Genomic DNA, 24,868 nt, shown 5'->3' with positions numbered 1-24,868 from the left:
AACTGTTTCATTGTTTATTGTTTATTTAAAATCCCACAGGTTCCTAAATATATCTGTCTTTTCTATAGAAACTGTGCTGATTTAGCCCAATTTCCCTGCAGCCCGAGTATTCTACAGAGTTGTTTAAAATTTGCGTCAGTTGCAGTTCTGAACGTTCCTATTGGCTGAGACATAGCAAGAGCTCATGGGCATATAGTGAAAAGCTGTCCTCTACCACGAGGTTCACTTAAAAACTTCAATGTCTTCGTCGTCCGGAATTTTTAAGCCATAGGATTAATGGCACATACAAATAAGAGTGGTGCTAAGAAGAAGCCCTGTCTGATACCCCTTTTAATAATTTAGGACTCGGACAAGGCATTATTAAGCCACACTCTCGCTCTGGGTTTTGTATATAAGGTGCAGGTATAGGAGATGAAAAAGGGCCTAGCTTCAATTGATATTAACATTTAAACATATACCGCCACTTCAAGCTATCAAATGCTTTTTCAGAGTCTGTTTAGAAATCTGCAAAGGACGAACAAAGTCATCCAGCTAGTGCTATGGCATTGTTTAGACTTCACGTTATATCATGTTGACCTGCTCAGCATAATGCCGCTCTGGTCGTTATGTACATCTGAAATGATGACAGTTGTCAATCAGTTCTCCAGCACCTTGGCCAGTATCTTTTAATTTCACGTCAAAAATGGAAATTGGCCTATGGGAGACACCTTGGTCTACTGGTCAGCCAGCTTTGGTATGATGGCAATGGCTGCTTCTTGTTGGTTGTGAGGTTATATTCTTGTTTCTTTACAGGTAATGTAGGGTACTTGCAGGTGAGGGGTGAGTAAACTAGAGGACAGCCTAAAGAATTTTAACCAGCCCCAGTGTCTTTTCTGATTGAATTTACACTGTCACCTCCTCAACGCCCTCACTTATAATGTTGGGGTCCAGACCATTCTTATCCCATTCTTAAGTTCCCTTACTCCGGAAGATATCTAAGGCCTCTTGCCTCACTTCCATTCCCCTACTATATAGTTTTCGATAGAGTATAGTAAATGCATCTACTGTGGCCACTGTGTCTGTACACGTTGTTCTTCGAGATTCATTATGCCTGCTTTGCAGCTTCCTTAACTCATCCCATTATTGAACCACTACAGCGATTTGCCAGGTGTATTGCCCTGTTCATATAACCTACTTGATGAGGAAGGACACATTTTTCGGGCCTCAGCTATTTGTAGCTAGTGATACTACAGTTTACTTTTTTCTGTATCAAATAGAAGTATTTTAATGGCAGTTTAGCTGTATTGGAGCCCAAGGCTCAAGATCTCTTTCCAATCTGAGAACCCTTTCTCCTTCATTGCTTTTGAATTTCGTGAGGTTCCCAAAGCCCCCTCGCCATGAGTTTGAATGAGACACTCACTACCACTGATGAGTCCACTGATCCAAAAATCCATGGGCAGTATTGTTGAGCCTGTTCCTTTAGGACATCCCTGATGTCTGGATTTAGTAGCCACCAAGCACTGAGTTGCCACATACCCAACTTTCATGCCTTCCCAGCCAACCATTGTAGGTACTACCAAATGCTCAGAGAGCCCTCTTTCTTGTATGTAGTTTTCAGTAAGCCTACTTATGCTCTTCTTTGGCATAACCAAATAGCAGATAAAGATTTGTGGGTCCCTGTGCGAAAGTCATGTTCTCTGTCATGTGGGCGACACTGTACCTGTTCATATTTTAGGCCAAAATCTATTGTGAAGGCTTCAAGAGGGTGTGAACCCTCTGCACCCCTGTTCGTCTGTCTATTGTTGTATTCACACTTGCAGTGACATCTCCCACAATCGTGACTCCCATAGGAGCTTCTACTCACAGTGCATCCACTGTTTATAGGAAACCTTTGGATATATCACTGTGGTATCATCCACTGTGCCCAACACCATTTGTTATTATACCTGGCTGTCTTGCGATACTGGTGTTATTTGAATTGGGGATTGTTTCTAGAAGAGTGTCATCTTCTTCCTGGATTAAAAGACAATTGCCTTAATTTAACTTGCACTTTTCAGGATTTCGTACCCATCATTATAATTCATGGTGTGTACCAAAAGCAGGTCAATGCTCTGTGCCATCTCAATTATGAGCTGCAGAGTTAGCCTTGTCTCAGGGATAGTTTGTTGGAACATTGTTCCAGGAAAACCTCCAGGTGCTTGCCCTCCTCCCTTTCCGTGAGGTCCACAAATCACAATAGATTGTGTCATATCTTCCCCGCTGCAACTTTGACTACATTATCAAAGTGGTTTGTAGTCTGAGTCGGTTGTGACCAGGGTCGGACTGAGACAAAAAAATAGGCCCTGGCACCAATATATAAGTGCCCCTCATTAACGAAGCATATAGCAAAAGAAAGTGGTAATATCAGGGAAATCAACAGTAAAATACAACTGGCCCACAACTGCTAAAAAAAAAATTGTCCTACACACTGATCAGTCAGACCAGCCCATCGGGCACTGGCTAATTGCCCTATAGGCCAGTCCTATCCTGTTTGAGAAACCTCAAATTCAGTTTTTGTCCTGTATCTTCCAGCTGTGAGATAAAGCTCTCCGTGTCCGTCACTCTGTTCACTTTATTCCTTAAGTCTTGATGCAGAAGGGCCATCTCCATTCTTACTTCGCCTGTTTAGATTCCAAGGTCGAACAGGATGACTTAACGCTCGTAGATCAAATCCATGGAAGGATCAAAGTTATCTGGGTCAGCGCCCCTTGATATCTGCTGTGTTGCGTGGAAAACGGGTGTGTGTGCGCATGCTCTTAATCGTCAAACAAATTCACAATTTTCTTTTTCTTCTGCGTGAGTGTTATGTATTGTGCATGCCCGACTACCCAATCTGCCTTTCTGCAGAAACACAGGTTACTGTCATGTATTTTAGTAGTGGCTACATTATTTGTCACTCTTAGGCAGAACATAATCGCTGACAATAGGGAACTATTTCAATTGTAAGTAATATATTTTGAAATAGTTCATCAGAATGCAATAGATACCCTATTAGATGTATTTCTTAATGTATTTAGTTTCTTTCAATATACTAGGGATTATCCGAAAGGATGATAGATTGCTTTTTAGTAAAATAGATTAAAAGTGATATTTTTAGTTTCAGTAATGTTTATCGGGTTTTGTAACGTACAACACTTCGGTGGGCATTCCCGCTGAATATAAAACATCACAGAAGAAGCACCCACCACTGCCTTCACATTTGGGTAAAGGCGTGGTCTGTCAGTAACAAAAGCATTGTCAACAAGCATATCCTATACTTGCAGTTTAAGGTAGTCATTGACGTGGTCACGTGATTTGCTTTTTCTGGAATCTGGTAAGTGGACTTAATGTCTTTGAAGGGTCTCCATTTTGGTATAAGTCCTGAAGGCAATATCGCCTTCCCTTTATCCAGTCTCTGATGTTATGGGCTTTGTAAACCCCCTTTTTAGGAGGGAGCAAAGAAAGGGAAACCACCCAAAGGGTAGGAGGAGTGGCCTCACCTAGCTTGCCCTACCTCTAAGGGTTGCCTGCAAAGTGGACCCTCAAATTCAGTTTCCTCCAACTTGGAATGGATGAAAGTAGCCAATCAATTTTAGGGAAGTGACGCCTTCCCACAGGAAGTGGTCACTGTAGTGGGCTTAGCCACCCAAGGGCAAGTGCCCCATTGGACACTACCAGGTTCCCCCTAAAACACCCACTAAATTCAGTATTTAGTGGGCTCCTCTAGACCAAGAAATCAGATTGGAAAAGACAAAGAAGACCAGCACCAAAGATCAGATTGGAAAAGACAAAGAAGACCAGCACCAAAGAAGATCCAAAGCAAGAGAACTGTGGACCTGCTGCACAAGAAAAGGTGCCAAACCCTGCCTGCTGCACCCAAGACACAGAAATCGCTGCTGCAGAGGAGCTGGACACTGGACCGACCATAAGAAACCCAGGAGACCTCCAGGCTTCAAGAATCACCCCAGATCTCCCTTCTCAGTGGGGGCACGACTCAAAAACCAAGCAAGAACCAACCAGCCAGTGAAGGACACTTCAATGACTGGCTGATATCCCCGCAACCGGAAGTCACAGCCGGACCCGACGACTCACCAATGACCACCCAGACGTGACCTACAAGTGTGCCAGGCTTGTTGGCACTGCACCCTCTATTGGCCGAGTTACGCCAGTACCCTGGGTACTGGTCAGCTGACGTCAGACAACCAGAAAACCAGCTCCCTTGGAGCTAAAAAGGATCTAGAGGAAGCCCCAGTTGAGGGACTTCAGGAACACCTGGACCTCCCACCAGAGTGCTTCCGTTGTCCTGTAAGCAGTTCTGAGACTCACCTCCAGCTCCAAAGGACTATGTTGCGCTCAACTCCTGGATCTCCAACTCGCCCTGCATCCGGCTGCCCTGAGTCCTGCAGCGAGGAAACAGCTGTGCTCCACGGGTCCCCAAACCCTTGCGACCTCAACAGCCCAAGAGTACCCCTAGGCACCACCTTTAAATCTGCAAACCAGCTCCTCTTCCAAGTGGCCCCTCCAGGAGGCCCTCTGCCAAGAGGTTCTCCAACGCTGCTCCCATTGGAAACCAGAGCTGCCCGAGGATCTCCAGCTGGCACAGTGTGCCCACCGACTACTTCAACCACCCTGCAGAGACTGGTAACTCAACTGTACGATTTTTAATGCATTTTTAAAACTGACTGCCTATTGATTCCTATGGTACGTAATTACGCACAGAAAGACTAACTTTATTAAAACTTTGAAAAGCCATGTGGCTTGGAAGAAGAAGAGGCAGCGTGGTAGCAGTGAGCCCCCCCGGCCACCCCGCCACGCGCTGCTCTCCCCACCCCCCCTTTTAACCTCAGCAAGCCATGACTGAAATCAAGTCCTAGCGGTCTGGAGAACTTCAGTGCCGCCTACCGAGACAACATTGCAGTCTTCTGCTGTATCTGGTAGGGCTACCTGTGCCACCTGAAGGAAGTGCTTCAGGCTCTGCAGAGGGCAGGCCTGACTATCGAGGCCAGTAAGTGCCAGATAGGGCAGGGTTATCTGGTCTACTTGGGACACCAGGTGGGAGGTGGTAAGGTGCAGCCCATGTACACCAAAATTGGGACCATTCTGGCTTGGGAGCCCTCTAAGACCCAGACAGAAGTCAGAGCCTTCCTAGTCTTCACTGAATACTACAGGATTCTTCAAGGGATATGTATGGCACCATTGTTGCCCCCTACACAGAGCTGACTTCCAAGAAACAGCCAGGTCAGGTGATCACGACAGAGGTGTGCCAGAAAGCCTTTAATTCCCTAAAAGCCATGCACTCAGAGCCCTAGATTTCTCCAAATAATCTGTTGTTCAGCTGGACACCTCTGAGCATGGCATAGGAACCATGCTCTGACAGCTGAATGAAGAGGGCCTGGACCAATGGGTAGCCTTCATCAGTAGGAGGTTACTTCCCAGGGAACAGAGGTGGAGTGCAATTGAAAGGGAAGCCTTTGGTGTGGTCTGGGCACTGAAGAAGCTAAGGCCAGTTTGGCGCTCACTTCTGGGTTCAGACAGACCGCAGGACCCTCAGTTGTTTAATGCAGATGAGGGGTGAGAATCACAAATTGTTGAGGTGGTCCATTTCCCTACAGGGAATGGACTTTACGGTGGAACACAGTCCTGGAACAGACCACGTTAATGCTGATGATCTTTCCAGGCTTTTCCTCCTGAGTGAGGAGAACTTCCAAGGAGTTGGGTAGCTCTCCTCACTTTCAGGTGGGCGAGACACATGTTAGACCTGGCGTCCTTGGTGTGGTTTTCCCTAACTATTTGCCCTCTGACCTCCTGTTTTTCTGGCTTACCCACAATTGACATGTTTAATTTACTTGCACGTCCCAAGTAATGTACACTGTATGTGCCCAGGAAGTGCACAGGTTAATTTAGGGTGTGTATCTGACTTACCCTGACTAGGATTGTGGTCTCTACTTGGACAGGGTGCATACCTGTGCCAACTAGAGACCCAATGTCTAGCACATGCTTTGAAACAGGTAAAGGAGTAGCCTTGTCTTATCTCCTGGAATATATTATTCCAGATCTTTGTTACAAAGCTTAACCCAGATCAGAATAAGTGATTTTGGTATATCATTTACTTTTGTGATGGAGGGTATTAATCCTATGAGGATGCCTAGGACTTCCTCAAGAAATGAGGAGAGTTTGAGTGCTTTAAAAAGTATCCTAGCAGACCTCCATATTCAGTGGAATTTTAGTGGGAACATTTTGAGTACATGTGTTCTGGAATCGTATTTCTTGGAACTTGTAAGTAATCTTTCAGTTACATTGACATCTGGTTTTAGTGTGGCTGTTCTAATTTCAGGAAGAGGTGGTGTCAAAGGTATCCCTTATTCTTCCAGCTAGACTGCTATCGCTTGAACAGTTTGTTGCAATTCATCTCCAGGTATGACATTTTTTTTTAGAAAAAATTATGTTATTTATTTAGTTTTAGTCGAAAACAGGGTCCTTTAATCTGAGCATTTCAGGGTCAGTCTTATTTAGGTTGTTTTAACTAACTGACTCGCATTGTGGATTGTTTTAGAGCGAACACACTTCTTGTAGTTTCGTCTTCCAGGTTTTAGCAAAGCTGCTGCTTGGGTCATAGCTCAATTAGAGGAAATCTGTAACGCAATAATTTGGCTTCAGCTTTCGAGCAGTCACCGGGATGCAACTTTTTGCTATCCTTGATATAATAAGTTAACCATTGTTTTTTTTTAATTAATTACTTTACAATCCACATATTAGTTGTTCCAGAGACCAAACATTTTTTTAGGAATTCACCTAGAAGTTTCAAGTAGAGGGCAAAGAGAGTGATGACCAGTGTTTGTCTCTGTAGAGTACCATAAGGTGTTTTATTGGATGCAAAAAAGTGTAGTTTACCTTTAACAATCTGACTCAATTCATCTACATATGATTTGAATCAGATATGACATGGTTAGAGAGATCATGCTTGAAGAGGAGTGTTGGCTCAAACATTCAGAATGGTCAGGATGCATCAAAGGGCTTTAGGACTTGCCTGGAAACAATTGACTGCTTGGAGCATGTGGTGGGCACTACTACGGTGTTCATCCACCATAAATGGATATGATTGATTGGCTTTTCTGGGGATGTGTAGGTGTCTCTAATGGATATGCCTTTTTATTGGTTCTGCTTCTTTGGTGAAAAAAGGCTGATTGTGCCCTTGAAATCTTTAAAGAAAAAAGAGACACACAGCACATTCCTTAGGCCTTTCTACGCTTGCCTGGCAGTTTCTTCAACAGTTTGATAATTTTGAGGCTACTCCAGGATGCTGCCATATAGGTTTCCCCCATCCCACCACCATTACATAGAATGTAAGGAATTGCAACAGTTACCTCAGCCCTTTCAGGTCCAAGTAAGGGAATCAGGCAGACATCAAGCAGGTCACAAACAACACTGTTCCTCTTAGTGTCCTGCAGCATCAGTCTCCAAACTACTTTTTTTTTTGCACTTAGCAGCACACAAGCTGACAGCAGGAGGCAGAATAAAACATTTTCTTCCAGGGTGGAAGACCATCACTTCCAACAGATGGATCCTCCAGATTGTGCAGCAGGGCTATCCCCTATCATTGTTTTCTGACCCACCTCAACTACCTCTTACTTCAGAGCAGCTTTTAGAGGAGCACCTATCGATCTTGTTGCAAGATGTCCAGACTCTGTTGGCCAAAGAGGCCAGCAAGAGCGTGCCTGCCTCAGAAGTTGGTATGGGTTGCAACTCCTGCTAGTTTTCCATGCTGAAGAAGGGCCGATGACTTTGTCGTGTTTTGGATCTTCACTCTCTGAATGCCCTCCACCAGAAGGACACATTCAGAATGCTCATTTTGGCCCAAGTTCTGTCTGCCCTAGATCTGCGCAACTGAATGGTCGCTTTGGACCTGCAGATTACTGACGGTTAACCTCCCGACATAATTGGGACTCTTGATCCATGAGCCACCGTCACGTCTGACCCCTAACAGAGGCTTCCTTTTATAGGATCTGTCCTGGACACAGTGAACTTCAGGGCCTTTCCTCTGTCACAACAAGTCCAGGACATTCATGCTACGACCCTCATGTTTCAGCCTTGGTTGTGGATCTCGGCGAGAACAGCCCTGAAGCTCCTTTGCCTGTTGTCCTCATGCATCCTGCTTGGCCACTTTTCAAGATGGCATATGTGGACTTTGCAGTGGCATCTCAAGTATCAGTGGCCCCAGCATCAAGGAAATCTGTCAGAGGTCATACATGTTTCTGAGGCGACTACACAAGATGTGCAGAGGTGGCTGCTTGCAGTCTTAGTAGAGGTAGACCCCTCTCGCTCCCCCACCCAGATCTGATGGCAGTGACAGATGCATTCCTGCTGTGCTTGGACAGTCATTTGTTAGAGGAGTAGATCAGAGGACTCTCAACTCTGTCAGAAACCTGGTTCCACATAAATCTGTTGGAGCTGCGGGCCATTCGCTTCATGTTGAAGTCCTTCCTGCTATCCATCAGGGGAATGGTGGTGTAGCTTCTAACCACTGTCATGTGGTAAGCGTGGGGTCTTAGATCATGTGCCAAGAGGCGCTGAACCTCTGGAGTTGGCTGGAGCGACTGGACATTTTGCTGATCTTTACCCACCTGGTGGGATCTTTGGGCACCTGGGCAGACAAGTGCAGCCGGCGATGCCCGGCAAATCACAAATGGATTCCTGCTGTGCTTGGACAGTCATTTGTTAGAGGAGTAGATCAGAGGACTCTCAACTCTGTCTAAAACCCGGCTCCCCATAAATCTTTTGGAGCTGCGGGCCATTTGCTTCATGTTGAAGGCCTTCCTGCTATCCTTCAGGGGAATGGTGGTGTAGGTTCTAACCACTGTCTTGTGGTAAGAGTGGGTTCTTAGATCATTTGCCAAGAGGCGCTGAACCTCTGGAGTTGGTTGGAGCGACTGGGCGTTTTGCTTATCTTGAACCACCTGGGGTGGGATCTTTAGGCACCCTGGCAGACAAGCGCAGCCGGCGATGCCCAGGGAATCACAAATGGTGGTTGCATCCCAAGGTTGCAGAAGACATGTTCTAACAGTAGAGAGCCATCGCTGGATTTTTTTGCTGAAATGAAGAACAAGCAGTGCCAAGTTACAGTTCCCAAGAAGGCTCTCTATAGGAGATGCATTTAGGGTAGAGTAGAGCATGGGACTCCTTTACACCTTTCCGCTACTGCCTCACCTACCCAGGGTCTGAAAAAGATCAGAAACAACCAAGTCCAAGTCATTCTAGTGGCCTTTAATTGAGCCAGGAGAGTGTGGTACGTGAGACTTATGGGCATCAACATTTGTCCTTCAGTAAAGCCACTGCTCTGGGAGTATCTTTTGTTATTGCAGCAGGGTAGGGTTCTGTACCTGAACCTGCGCAATCTACATTTCGATGCATGGTGACTGGGTGATGGTAGTAGACTGTGTTCAATCTCTGTAAGAAATTGGGTTATTGAATGAGGAGTGTGAAAACCCTACTCAAGCAATAACCACAGTAACCACAGTCCTTGTCAGGGTGAACCACAAATGTCATTAAATTAACCTGTGCCTAACCCTTTGGTAGCTTGACACAAAAAATGTAGTCAGGCTTAACTTAGAGTCACTGTGCAAAGTAGTTACAGACACAAACAATAACAAAGAGAAAACGCAACACAAGAAAAATCCCTAACCAATTTAGAATAATAGAGTCAATTTTAATTAATGAAGTGAGACCAAAACAACAAAATCCAGTCAGCAGAACCAGAGATATGCAGTTCTAAAGTGTTAGGTAAGTATATTACCTAAAAGAACAAAGCGCAACACGCAGCCATCTCTTTGTGCTAGACCCGGGTAAAGTCACAAGTTAAGGCCAACTACTATGGGCCAGATACAGTGACTGGGTAGGTCCAGCAGAAAAAGTTACTTTCTCAAAGTCCAGCGTGAAGAGTCTAAAACTTCAGAATTTCTCCTTTTCTGGTGGTAGAGTGCGGTGTGATGCCAGTTAAGTGTCCAGGATCTTGGGAGACACCTTCTTGGGGATCAGGGACTCACTCTAGCAGAAGCCAGCGGGCTCAGGCAGGTGCAGACAGACACAGTTGCAGCAGTCAGCTGGTCAGTTGCAGGGAGATCACTGGAACTTATTGTTTCCCAGCAGCTAAGAACAGGCGGTCAGCCAACTGACCCTTGGAGTCACTCAAGTAGCTTAGGATAAAGGGAGCAGGTCAGGTCTTCCTTCACAGAGAGCAGGACAGACCTCAAGCAAGCACCAGGGAAGTAATTTGGGGACATGCCAAGCCCTAGGCAGCAGGGCAGTCCTCTGATGAACAAGACAAGCTGCAACCAGCAAAGCAGTCCTCGGGAAACAAGGCAGACTTTAAGCAGCAGGGCAGTGCTCTGGGGAACAAGGCGGGCCTCAAGCAACAGGGCAGTCCCCTGAGGAACAAGGAATGCCTCAAGCATCAGGGCAGTTCCCCCAGGAACAAGTTAGTCTTCTTCTTTAACTATCACTAGTCCACAGGTGTACTGAAAAGTGTCTCAAGAGGTCCTATATTTATACCTGGTGCCATCCTTTGAAGTGTGGAATTTCCTACACTACCCCCACATCTGGTTCTGGAAAGTTCTTCCCTTCCCCTGCAAATGCTCCAAGAAGTCTGGGGTGACAAAAGACTAGTGTCAGGTTCTTTTGTATATGCAGAAGGCAAGCCCTTTGAAATGTAATTGGAGCAGGGCACAGCTCCACCCTTAACCATCCTGGCAGGGATGTCCATCCTGCCCGCACTCAGTCCTTTATTGTTCACTGTCTTGGCCCAATATGCATTCAGAATGAGGGAGCCATTAACAGGCCTAGACTGCTGGAAACTTCTAGAAGGCCTTAAAAGCTGTTGGGCTGGAAAATGCTAACTTTCTAAAAGTGGCATTTTCAAGATTGCAATCTAAAATCCGACTATACAATTAAGGAGGATTTTAAATTACAATTCATTTGAGTTCAAACATGATGTTTCTATCTATTCCCAATCAGAAGTTAGCACATATTAAATGTAATAAGGTAACCCAATGTTATCAAGTTGGAGAGATAGGCCTTACAGCAGCGAAAAACAAATGTAGGTGTTTTTGACTACCAGGACATCTAAAACGTAAACCCACATGCCTACTTTTGTAATACCCTGCCCCACGGGGCCTTTGGGGCATACCTTAATTTTGGCACTTATTAAAAAAAGGAAGGCTTAGGCCTTGCTGAACATTTATTTTGCAACCTTGAATTGACTGTTTAAAACTACACTAAAGGCAGCAGTGGCAGGCAGGAGAAAATATTTAAAGTGTGGCTTTAGTGGGTGGCACAATGCAGGCTGCAGACCCACTCGTAGAATTTACATTACAGGCTTGGGGACATGCAATACCACTTTACTAGGGACTTACAAGTAAATTAAATATATCAATCAGGTGTAGGACAATTTTGCCATGTTTTAAGGGGAGTGAACAAGCACTTTAGCATTGGTAAAGTGCACAGAGTCCCAATGCCACAAAAACAAAATTCAGAAAACAGGAGGGGTGAAGGCACAAAGTTTGCTGTTGACTCTGTATAGAGGGCCAGGTCCAACAATCTGCCATTTTAGATTGTGGATGTCATCCTTGAGTCCAGGCATCTGTTTACTAAGTCCATCTATGCTGGCTGTGTGGATCAATTTGTTACCTGGTGTAGAGTACTCAACACAGATCCCTTACAAGCCAAACTGTTGACTGTTTTACTGCTTGTTTTGTGGATGGCCCAGCAAAGCCCTGCAATCGGAACTCGTAAAGGTTGTTTGTTGGCACTATGTTTGGTTTTCTGCATTTTCTGGGCCATCCATCCTTGTTTAACTCACCTGCTGTGATGTGTTTTATTAAAGGTTTGATACACGTTTCCTCCCAAACTGTTTGTTGTGCCTCAATGAAATCTAAATTTGGTTCTGCCTTCCCTTATATGTATCCCATTTCAACCCATGCACAGCTGTTTTCTGGGTCTTCTTGATCTCAAAAGTCTTTCTCATTTTGATCACTTCAGCTCGTTGCGCGGGTGAGCTCCAGTCTCTTACTGTGCCTTCCTTTTCTCAAACTAACCTGGCGTTGAAGACTTCTTGCCAAAAGTTGTGAGTCAGTTTCAGATTCATCCATCACCCTTTCATAAGTCTTTGCCACTTCTCACCCCTTAAAAGAGAATGAGAGGCTAAAAACTGGATCCCAAGAAAGTTTTTTTTATTGCTTACACTAAACACCATCAGGTGGATGATCATCTGTTTGTGGGATTCTCAAGAGAAAAGAAAGTCAAGGCATTACAGAAAATGACTGTACCACACTGGATAGTTCTTTGCAATAAGACCTGCTATGCATTCACCCAGAAACAGCCTCCCATAAGGCTGGGGACTCAGTCCAAGCCTGCTACTGCCATGTTGGCACACAGAGTGCCGGTTATCAACATCTACCAGGCCATAACGTGGATGTCAGTGAACAAGTTCATGAAGCACGTCTACCTTGACAGCCAAGTCTGACAGGAAGGACATTTCGGCCTTTTGGTCCTGCAGGACTTTTTGGTCTGAGCCCACTCCACAGAACCTCCATGTTTGAGAGGTACTGCATTGATATCTATTTTAAAGGTTAGAATCTGCGATTAGAATTCCCCATCACAATAACAAGATACTTACCTTTGGTAACGCTCTTTCTAGTGGATTCTCTGTCTAACTACGGATTTCCCAATCTCTCTCTAACTACTGATTCCCCACTGCCACCCCACCTCCCTATTCTCTTGAGTGGTTTCCTTTTTTTCACCTAAAAAGGTCCCAAATTAGACATCTGCACACTGGCACCTCCGATTGTTTTTGTACTCTGTGTCTGAGGGCGTGGAAAGAGTGAAACAAGAAAATGACCTTGGCACTTAGGTTTGGGTCCTATATGCTGTATGTAAGAGCTTTACTGTGAAAACGTTCAGATCCTGACTGGTGCCTGGGGAATATTCTGAAGGAGAGGAATCTGCTGTTAGAGAATCCACCAGAAAGAGCAATACCAAAGGTAATCAACTTGTTCATTAAACACGTATGAAGTCACATAAGTTGTGTACTATAATATGGTGTTCTGAGAAAGTGTTGCGTCATCTACTATGGGGAGGGAGTGATTGCTCTGTGTACTTCTTATGTACGGTGAACGGTTAAGAGAAAGAAGCTGCCGAGAGTGAATGCCGGCTACTATTCGATTATATTGTACAGACTTGTTACACTATCTTGTACCACAATAAAGTTGAGGACTTTTTGTGCCACAGGTTCCTTTTTCGATTTCTTACCACTGCTGATTTTTAGGGGTGAACCTGCGAGAGCATGCACTAGTGCATACATGTTGCTTGCGAGAAACTTACTTTTTATCAAAAAAGGGTTTGGAGGCCACTGTTGCTTACCATTTGTTGGCTTGCCTGACACTCTTCTTTACTGCCTCGTAATTTGTCAGTGAAGGCCTGGCATCATTTCCGTTCCTCTCTGTGGAGCAGGGACACAGCATTGATTGATTCAACATAATCAGTGTCCATCCGCTGCTCCTGACGTGACTGAGGTACTATTTTGTTCATTTTAACTTCTAGTGCCCCGCAAACAGAAGGCGTGTGACTAGCAAAAACGTTCCCAGCAGGCCAAACACAATTGCAAAGTTTTATTTTCTATAGTTAACACTCATTTTGCCAAGTCTTCTTTTCTCCCTTTACACTCATGTTTTGTTTTGTTTTTGCTCTTGGGCACTGTTCTTAAATGATAAAGATTATCTTGTTCTAAATATTGCAAAGCAACATTATTTCTTTGTTATACGTAATTTCCAAAACTAAGTTTTACCGCATAATCGTGCTGTACACCCTGATCCATCCCACTCCAATCAATGCAACTCCACCCCACCTCTTCCCACATCAGTGCACCCCTCTCAATGTATTCCACCCCAATCTAGTCCACCCCACTCCAAAGCGCCCCACTCCAATCCAAACCACTCACCCAATCCAGTCCACTTCAATCCTCCCAACCCACTTCACTCCAATCTGCCCCACACCAATCCAAGCCAGTCTGCTCCAATCCAAAACAATCTACCCCACTTTAATCCAAAACGATCTGCCCCACTCCAATCCAAAACAATCTACCCACTCCAATCTGCCCCACACCAATCCAAAACAATCTACCCCACTCCAATCCAAAACAATCTTCCCTTCTCCAACCTGCCCCACTCTAATCTAATACACTCTGCCACACTCCAATCCAAATCGATCTTCTCCACTCCAATCCAAAACAATCTGTCCTGCTCCAATGCAAAATTGTCTGCTGCACTCCAATCCAAAACAATCTGCCCCACTCCAATCCAAAACAATCTGCTCCACTCCAAAACAGTCTGCCCAACTCCAATCTGCCCCTCTCCAATCCAAAGCAGTCTGCACCACTCCAGTCTGCCCGACTCCAATCCAAAACAATCTGCCTGCTCGAGTCCAAAACAATCTGTGCCTCTTCAATCCAAAATAATCTGCCCCACTCCAGTCCAAAGGAATAGACTCCACTTCAACCCAAAACAATCTGCCCCATTTCAGTCTGCCCCACTCCAATCCAAAACAATCTGCCTCACTCAAATCTGCCACACTCCAATCCAAAACAATCTGACCCACTCCAGTCTGCCGCACTCCAATCTTCCCCACTTCAATCCAAGATAATTGGCCCCACTCCAATCCAAAACAATGTGACCCACTGAATCTGCCCCAACGCAATCCAAAACAATCTGCCCTGCTCCAATCCAAAATTATCTGCATCACTCCAAAACAGTCAGCCAAATTCCAATCTTCCCCACTCCAGTCCAAAACAATCTACCCCATTCCAGTCTGCCCGACTCCGATCCAAAAGAATCTGCCCCACTCCAGTCCCACAACAACTTGTCCCACTTTGGTTTAAAACAACCTGCACCCACTCCAATTTGCCCCACTCCAATCCAAAACAATCTGCCCCTCTCCAGTCTGCCCCACTCCAATTCGAAACAATCTGACCTACTTCAACCTAAAACAATCAGCACTACTCCATTCTGCTCCACTCCTTTTTGCCCAACTCTAATCCAAAACAATCTGTCCCACTCCAATCTGCCCCCACTCTAGTCCAAAACTATCTCTCCCACTTCAATCCAAAACAATCTGCCCCACTCCAGTCCAAAACAATCTGCCCCACTCCAGTCTGCCCCACCTCAATCCGAAACAATCTGGCCTTGTCCAGTGTACCCAGTTGAAAACAATCTGCCCCACTCCAAATCAAAATAATCTGCTTCACTCCAATCCAAAACAATCTGCCCCATTCCAACCTGCCCCACTCCAGTCTAAAACAATATGCCACATTCCAACGTGGCCTACTCCAATCCAAATCAATCTGCCCCACTCCAGTCCAAAACAATCTGCCCCACTCCAGTCTGCCCCACCTCAATCCAAAACAATCTGGCCTTGTCCAGTGTACCCCAGTCGAAAACAATCTGCCCCACTCCAAATCAAAACAATCTGCTCCACTCCAATCCAAAACAATCTGCCCCATTCCAACCTGCCCCACTCCAGTCTAAAACAATATGCCACATTCCAACCTGGCCTACTCCAATACAAACCAATCTGCCCCACTACAGTCCAAAACAATCAGCCCTACTCCAGTCTGCCCCACTCCAATCCAAAACAATATTGCCCCCTCCAACCTGCCCCACTCCAATCTAAAACAATCTGCATCACTCCAATCCAAAGCAATCTGACCCACTCCAAAACAATCTGCCCAACTAAAATCTGCTCCACTCTAATCCAAAACAATCGGCTCCACTCCAACCCAAAGCAATCTGACCCATTCCAGTCTGCTCCACTCCAATCCAAAACAAACTGCCTCACTCCAATCTGCCACACTCCAATCCAAAACAATCTGACCCACTTCAATCCAAAACAATCGGATCCACTCCAGTCTGCCCCATTCCAGTCTTCTCCACTTCAGTCCAAAATAATTGGCCCCACTCCAGTCTCCCCACTCCAATCCAAAACAGTGTGCCCCACTCCAATCCAAAACAATCTGCCCCACTCCAAAACAATCTGCCAAATTCCAGACTTTCCCACGCTAGTCCAAAACAATCTACCCCACTCCAGTCGCCCCACTCCAATCTAAAACATTCTGCCCGCTACAGTCCATCAACAATCTGTCCTGCTCCGGTCCAATACAACCTGCGCCCACTCCAATCTAAAACAATCAGCACCACTCAATTTTTCCCCACTCCTTTCTGCCCCACTCCATTTTGCCCCACTCTAATCCAAAACAATCTTTCCCACCCCAACCTGCCACACTCCAGTCCAAAACAATCTGTCCCACTCCAATCCAAAACAGTCTGCCCCACTCCAAAACATCGGCCTGCTCCAGCCTGCCCCACCCCAATCCAAAACCATCTGCCTCTTCCCAATGTACCCCAATCCAAAACAATCTGCCCCACTCAAAATCAAAACAATCTGCCCAATGCCAATCAAAAGCAATCTGCTGCACTCCAACCTGCCCCACTCCAGTCCAAAACAATCCGCCATATTCCAATCTGGCCCACTCCAATCCAAAGCAGTCTGCCTCACTCCAGTCCAAAACAGTCTGCCCCACTCCAGTCTGCCCCACTCCAATCCAAAACAGTTTGCCACACACCAATCAAAAACAAGCCACACTCCAATCTGCCATACTCCAATCTAAAATAATTTGCCCCACTCCAATCCAAAACAATCTGCCCCGCTCCAATCCAAATGAGTCTTCCCCACTCCAGTTCAGAACTCCCTGCTCCACTCCAATCTGCCCCTCTCAAATCCAGAACTATCTGTCCCACACCAGCCTACCCTAATCCATTCTGCCCCACTCCAATCCAAAACAATTCATCCCTCTCCAATTTGCCCCACTCCAATCCACCAATCCAATCCAACCCAATCCACCCACTCAAACCCATTCGGCCCCACTCCAGTCCAATTCACTGTAACCCAATCCACCCCACTCCAGTCCAATCCACCACCTGACCCCCTCCAGTCCATCCAATCCACCTTATGCCAATCCCACTTCAGTCCACCTAAAACCACCCAACTCCAAATCACCCTAATCCACACCAATCAAATCCATCCGACTCCACTCCCGTCCAATCCACCATAATCCACCCCACTGAAATCCAGTCCACTCCACCCCACTCCAATCCAAGCCACACCACTCAGTCCATTTCACCCCACTTCAATCCACCCCATCCACTCCACTCCAATCCAACCCACCACACTCCAATCCCACACAACTCCACCCCACCCCAATATAATCTCCCACCTGTTTCAGTAAACCCCACTCCAAATCAGTCCACCCTACTGAGTCCACTGCATCCAGTTCACCCCACCCAACTCCAATCTGCCCCAATCCAGCTCACTCTGCTCCAGTCCATTTCACCCCTGTGCAGTCCAACCCACTTAATCCATCTAGCCCACCCCACTCCAGCCCCCACCCCAAACCAATCCCCCCACTGCAATCCAATCCACCCCACTCCAGTCTAATCCACCCCCACTCCAGTCCACTCCAATCTAGTCCAATCCACCACATTGCAGTCAGTTCAATTCACCCCACTCCAATCCTTTACCCCCCTCCAGTCCAGTCAAATCCACTCACTCCAAACCACCTCATTGTAATCCAATCCATCCCAATCCAACCCTCCCTAGTCTTATCACTCCAATCAATCCACCCCAGTCCTATTTTATCCACCCCACTCCACTCCATCCCAATCCAATACACCTCATCCCATTTCAGTCCACCCCTCTTGAATCCAATCCACACCATCCAGTCCACCCACTTCAATTCACCCCACTCAGCCCCAAATCAGTCCACTCCTGCCTACTGAGATCCAACGTGCCCCACTACCTCAATCCACTCCTCTCTATGCCACACCACTCTAATCCACTATACACCACTACACTCTGCCACTGAACCACTGAACTCTACTCCCCCTCTACTCAACTTTGTGACACTCTTCTCCCCCTATGCCACGACACTCTACACAAAAGAATCCAGTCTACAACACTCTACTATATGACACTCCATGCCATCAACTTGTAGCCATGCTGAACAGCAACCACGCTGGTGTACAACTTGGCAAAAACACATTGCCAAAGCCAGTAGCACTTGCATAGGCGAGACCTATTGGCTTTGCCAGTGCTTGTTATTAAATTGATCAGCTGTTGTTACAAATATAGTAAGCTACAGCAGCAAGGAATTTAAAGGAACTTGCCTTCAGCGCCTAACGTACATGGAACACACCTTGTGCACCAATCCAAGATATCACAGCAGAGAGAAAGAGAGAGGTAGAGAGAGAGAGCGAGGTGGGATGTGATTCAGAGGGATAAACAAAAGGAAACCAATCTACAAAAATCACGTTCTTCGTTGACAGGAGGGTGGTATCCAGACACTCTAGAGCCAAAGTGTGTGTGTGTGCAAGGGCACAGGTTTAGCAAGACTTGAGCTTCAATTCCCCAACCAGTCTGACATTCCTACCATCAAACACACATGGAGGCGTAATAGCTCAGTGGACTAATGCACCCAGCTGCATAAATCCACAGCTTGCCTTTTTTAAGCCTTGTTGGGAAGGTAAGTGTCCTCATCCTGCTAAGACCATCCAAATGAGTCATGGTGTGGTGAGCAATGACAACTCCCACCAGCTTACTCAAATGCCAGCAAGCCTACCAGCACAGGCTAATGCTTTATGAATGGCCATCACAACTAAATCACAAGAAATATGTTGCATTGAAAGATTTCTTCAGCTTGCCCTTGATCTTCTTAGGCCTGCTTTTCACTGTGTGGGGATGACCAATGAAGGCATGACATTTTATTCCCTGAACTTGCTTTTGGTGTTCTTCATATTTATAACCTGTATTTGATTGTATTGTTCCCATGCCTTCAAAATAATGTGGTTATTCATGCATTTATTCTGCATACATGTCACTTCCAGGTGGGACGGTGACTAGGCCTGAACTGCCAATCTCAGACCTGAAGCATTATACGTTTAATAGATCTGCACACATGACAGTGAAGGAAAGAAGCACTGGGTGCAGGTTTTCAGTGAGCCTGATGCATGTTCCAACCAGGCGCACTTTTGTGAAACTTACGTCAGTGCAGAAATGGGGATAGCGAATAGTTGTCTGTTACTTTCGGTTTCCCCAGCAAAGTAGACTCAGGTGAACTCTGCAGGTGCACAACCCTAGTGGGACTGCCACCATTCTGAGTGCACTTAGGGCCAGATGTAGCAAAGGGTTTTTCCCATTCTGTGTCAATGGGAAAATGTGTTCGTACATATGGCCCTTAGTTCTTTGTGAGCAATATTTTTTTCACACACCATTCACCTTCCAGAAAATAATTTATGATTCCCATGTGTGATTTGGGGAATACTCAATATTGATGAAAGTACATGATCCCTTTTGTTTTTTAAATTCCGGTTAACGGGACAATTCTCAAAAACAGTTATAGAAATATAATCACATTATATTTAAAACTAAACTTATCCAGCGATAAAATACATTTCATTTTAAAATCAGCCCATCTCATAGACGTTAAAAGATTAGTTAAGTGCACAATCTGGATTTTCTCTACTGCGTTATAAATACATCTCACGTTTCCAGATACGTGTGAAAACCAACTTTCTAATAAACTGTACGTGTTATCCTAATTAAAGCTGTAGTCCAGACCATGTTTCGCTGCTTGATGCCCAAGAGATGGAACAGTCGGTTAGATGCCCTATCATTCCTGGATTATCATTATTCTGGAAATTAATTTCTCTGCCTTCTCTAAAGTAGGCATTCAATGTTGGAACACAGCTCCAAACCAGATCAGTAAAATTGAAAGCACTTGTCTTATAAGGGATGAGCTAAAACAATTTCCTGTTTAGACTAATTTCCGTGCAAACTTTGTGCCACTTGAGTCCCTGTTCCTGGCAATACCACCCACGCCACCAAATAATGGTAGCTTGTTATACCGTCCTGTTTATTGTAGTTGCCTGGCAGATTAGGTACTCTTGAGCAGGGGCATAAAGTATTTGGTTGTTAAACAGTTTTATGTTTTGTTTGTTTCAGTAAATGTTTAAAACCAGTGAGTACAACTATATAATGACCTTGTCTTATTCATGTACACTAAAACGTCTTGCTGCCAGCAAATATATGGCAATGTTGTGAGAATCGATTTTCATAAAGTTGCAGGTTATTGTAAAGTGTTTTTTGTTAAAAGTTTCACAAAACAAAGTCTTATTTTGTTGTGATTAGACACCTATAAAAGAAAATATGTGTGAACTTGTTAATAGTTTGTATTAAAAATTCTTATGGTGCTTTATTTAACTAAATTTAAACTCCTACTTTTGAGGAGATTTGACATTTGCCCCACTCATTTGGTAGTCAGATAAAGAAGCTATAATGATGAAGTTCGTCCCACATCTTTTTCCTTCAATGGAGATATGTAATAGAAGTTGGTTTTCAAAGTCCTTTCTATTTAGTCCTGTGTCAGAGCCCCTCACACATTTGGAATGTGGTCATCCGGCATGACACCTTTGCAGCACTGATTTGTGGACATAAGAAATATCTGAAATGTTGTGGATTGATGCCAAGCATTACCTAAAGTAGTGAAAATTGAATTTCATGTAAATTCACTGAATGTTATTTTTTAACATGGCAAATAAATTAGTCGTAAAAACAGATTATAATTTGATTGCTTGGTTACAATATAATATTACTCATATGCGGCCTTGTTTTTGCTTCCTTTGTCATTTTCAAACAAAGTAAATCAAGATATTCTTATTGTTACAGGATTATATGACGATCAGAACAATGTTACATTTTCAATTGTTCCCTGAGAAGAATAAGGTGAAGATGCTTGTTGAAAAATGCGGTCTCAAGGTTTGCTCAGAGATGGATGATGCAATGGAAATTGAAGGGGAATTCCCTGCACTGGCAGAACTTAAGAATGAACTGCTTCACGTGTTGTCTGATAGAGAGAAGCTCCAGCCTTCCCCAAGGAGCACATACAGCCGCACTCTTGCAAAACAAAACTCAGTTCCTTCAGAAATGGCTGTCCACAGAAGGGCACAGAGGGAAAATGAGAAGCGGCCTGCACCACAAGGACTAGTGCAGTATCCTGTTGGAAGTGATTATACTGGGACCCTGAGACTGGGTAGGTCTCCGATCAGTAACTACTCTTACGAGTCTGGAGTGTCACACTTCTCTAGACATGGAGAATCTCTCTCACTGTCAGGCCCTGTTCAAGGATACAGAGTGACAGCAGGATTAGAACAATTGACTGATTATGATGCTAATCAGGAGCCGCTACTTCTTGAGAGACAATTTGCTAACCTTCCCTTGACTCACAGCTCAAAAAGTAACCAATGTCCCAAAAGTAACTTGTTTGATTATTATTCCTCATCCTCAACAGTACACTGCAAAAATCCTTTGAGTGATGAAAGTGTCTTGGTTTCCATGGAAATTCCCATCTTGGAGCGGCAAGGTAGAGTCTCTAATTGTATAGCTGTGGATGGGGACACGATTAAATACATCAAAGCTTTTAAAAAAGAAGAGCTTGATATAGTTCTGAAATCACCACCAGTTGAAATGAGCTCAGTGGATGAAGGTGAATTGAGCCTCGTAACTTTGACTTCAAATCGTGCAACTTCTGCTGAGATGGAAAATGTTCTCAGGGAATTTAGAAATCTCTTATCCGTTACAGAATTGGGCCTCAAAACTCACGATATCTCTTTTTCGGGGTTTATTCCTGAGAAGAAGTCACTGATAATTGAAAGGAGCAAGGAGTTATCAAACAAGTACAATAGTGTGGCTGTGAGATATAACGACAGATTGCATTTGATTGGACCATCTCAGGAAGTTTTCTTGTTAAAGCTAACACTGATAGATGATGCTAACCTACTTAGAGAAAACCGTGAAGAGCATTTAGCTGGAACTAGGGGCAGAAGAGACAGTTCGTGCCCTGCTTCAAGAGAAAAGAAAACTACAGCTTCAAACTATGCCATTGGTGATACCCGCACTTATTCTAATGTTCATTCTAGAGCTGGAGGCCATGAGATAGCTGGGAAGATCTACGAGAGTTCAACAGACATGGAGGCTCACAAAAACAAAAGGTTACAAAGGGGAAACTCCCTCGAAAGAGCCAAATATAAAGAGGTACAGAGGGCCCCAGAGGTTGGTCAGGGCAGTGATCTGTCCAGTCTTAACACAGTTGAAAGAGGAAGGGAAAGAAAGAAGAATTTAATAATGAAGCAGTTAAGTAAACATGATTGTGAAACTTTTAAAGTTAAATTTAAATTTTCCAAATGAAAAGCTGCAACACAGAACAGTTTTTTCTCCAGGATTGGTTCTTTCATAAACTTTTATGCTTGAATCATTTGCTAAAGTCAGGCTGGAAACCAACAATAATCAATTTTAATGTAGAAGCGTACATAGACGCTCAAATAACATCAACAATGCCGTGGACTATATCTATCTAATCATTTTTTGATCCGGACTTCAGCCAGTCAGTTGGAGAGCCATGAATTTTCACTCACTCACAGAGGTTCCCCTGTTCAGATTTTCTGTCTCGCATCTGGTGAATGTATGAAAATCCTCTGCTCTTCTCCAAAAGTTATTTATGGTCATATTTGGATTTTTTCGTTTTTGGTTTTCTTCCTTCACACCCCAAACGGCAGAAGGCGTGACTTTGGCACCGTACAACCACAAAAGGAAGCCACAGACCTCTGCCATATCAGACACACCTTAAAAGAGAAGCCTGTTTAAGCCTTTTGACTCCCCTGGTGCCAGGAAAATATTTATAGACTACATTCCTTTAAAGGGTTTACATTGTATTCACATGGACTTGAAGGGGGCGTGCACTCTCAGAAACACCAAAGATTTGGCAGATAGCAGATTAGATTTTGCTGCATTCAGTCAGCCCAAGTATCTCAAAAGATGTAGTGTTCTGTGTGTTGTCATTCAGTTCCTGCCCCTGCTTCCAAGATACCTTGATGAGACGGTCATTCAAAAATCAGAAAACTTGCACCTATTGACAATGTTGATGGACAGCCACTGGATCTTAGCATTTTGTAAAGACTTTTTTGCCAAGCGAGTCTGAAGTTGAGAGCCTCATACAGAAAATGTTGTCCACTGGCCATGAAGTTAAAATATTTCCAAAGTATTTCACTGAACCTCTATTTTCATTATCACATATGAGAGTACATTTAAATACACAGTTTCAGGATGAGCACTGTACAAAACATCTTGTGTTTCATTTAATAAACTATAATGTTCCATGTATCATATGAATCAAGGTTACATATTGGGCACACATAGCAACTAACTTACCTCCTAAGTCACAATTGGTATTGTTGCCAGTGTAGAGGAAGAGGTGGGACAGGAACGTTTCTAAGTGTACATTTAAAAACTAACACTAAAAAACATGACTCTCAATGCAGTAATCTAATGTTCTAGGGTGAAACACTTTTGTATGTTAAAGAAATACTGTTTTGAATTTTGAAGAGATATCTGTTGCATGATTTACACGCCAAATATTTCCATGGCTTGGCTTGTGCGTGGGCTCTTTCATGTTCATTTCTCAGCCCACCCATCTTTTAATGAAGCTAACTTTCTACTACACATCACACTGTGCAGATGGGCTGCCTGCCAAAGAGAGCCCCTTACCTTCCACTGAGGGGCTGCAATGTAGAGCCTCTCTCGTTCCGTATCTTTACCTGTCCGAGCTGGGAAGTGCAGTCCAGGCCTACTTTGTTAGATTGAAATCTGCTCTACATATGTTTCTTTCTTTGTTTACAGCTAAGGCCACAACCTCCTTCCATCCGAACTGTCTTTTTTACGACCCTCCTAAGTTGCCTTTTTAGGACGAGCACCCAAGTGCTTTGACCTGTTGTAAGTATTGTGTGCTTTTAACCACTCCCACCTCATGCCCATCACTTTCACTCGTTCGTGGGCTTGACTTTCAAAAATCTCTCAGTGGTAATTGCTTTACGTTTGTCTGCGGTTTTGTTATCGCCTTGCAGACTGACCCTGTTACATGGATAATTGCATGATTGCCGATATACTTCAGAGTGGATGAACTATTATTTTATTTTGTCTCTCCCCCCTTTTATGCTCCATGGCAGCCATAGCCCTCACACCGCCAATAGTGCAAACTCCATCAGTGGTATTGAACCGCTGGTCACATTGTTCACACTGTTACCTTATCAGAGTCATTTCTTTTGTCTCTCCCCTTCACGCTCCATAGCTTTCCCCAAAACACTTGTAATTGATAAATGCTTTACGTAAAAAACACAGAAATCTGCAATGCAGCTCTCTCAGTACAGGGGGAGAGCCAATACTACAATATTCATTGCAATTGGGAAAAGTTGCCCCATAATGCTTTGCAAGCATTCTTTTTCAAATCATTTTGCCCATAACTCAATCTGTGGTGGTCCTAGGACAATGGGACCACCACCAAAATGTTCACCATGATGCACTCTTTCTGTTTTGGTCATCTCTGGGTCCTCAATCTAGGTTAGTGGGGACCCCAAAATAAAAAAATGCTCCCACCATTCAGTTCCTTTTAAGCTCTTTTATGGCTGTAATGTATATTTTTTACATCTTGAAGTCGTTTGTGTTCTGAGGGCCTTAGTACTTCAATAGGCCTGCTAGGCCTGAAAATTGGTAAGGCACCATGCCCTCTAGGGGCTAAATATATGGTTACACTGCAATACTTTCAGTTATTTTCTTTTCATGTGGTTATACCCTCTAGGGGCTAACTATATGGTAACGTGACCATGTTTCTTACAAATGCTATTTTCATTGTGGTATCCTCTAGCGGCTGTTCTGAGCATTACAGTCT

General features: G+C 44.4%; 1 protein-coding gene across 2 annotated transcripts in view; it reads left to right on the top strand.

Moving 5' to 3' along the window:
- LOC138261667 (uncharacterized) overlaps positions 1-24,511 on the top strand; it is a 247,701-nt gene extending 223,190 nt beyond the window's left edge. For both annotated transcript variants that reach the window (XM_069210896.1, XM_069210898.1), the window contains exon 4: positions 20,818-24,511. In XM_069210896.1, coding sequence (XP_069066997.1) covers positions 20,818-22,335 — 1,518 coding nt within the window. In that variant the 3' untranslated portion in view covers positions 22,336-24,511. The remainder of the gene's footprint in view (positions 1-20,817) is intronic.
- The last annotated feature ends 357 nt before the right edge of the window (positions 24,512-24,868 follow it).

The sequence above is a fragment of the Pleurodeles waltl genome, chromosome 10, assembly GCF_031143425.1.
Source record: "Pleurodeles waltl isolate 20211129_DDA chromosome 10, aPleWal1.hap1.20221129, whole genome shotgun sequence".
Lineage (NCBI taxonomy): Eukaryota > Metazoa > Chordata > Amphibia > Caudata > Salamandridae > Pleurodeles > Pleurodeles waltl.
The sequence above is the reverse complement of the archived record's forward strand: the minus strand, read 5'-3'. Positions and strand labels throughout refer to the sequence as shown.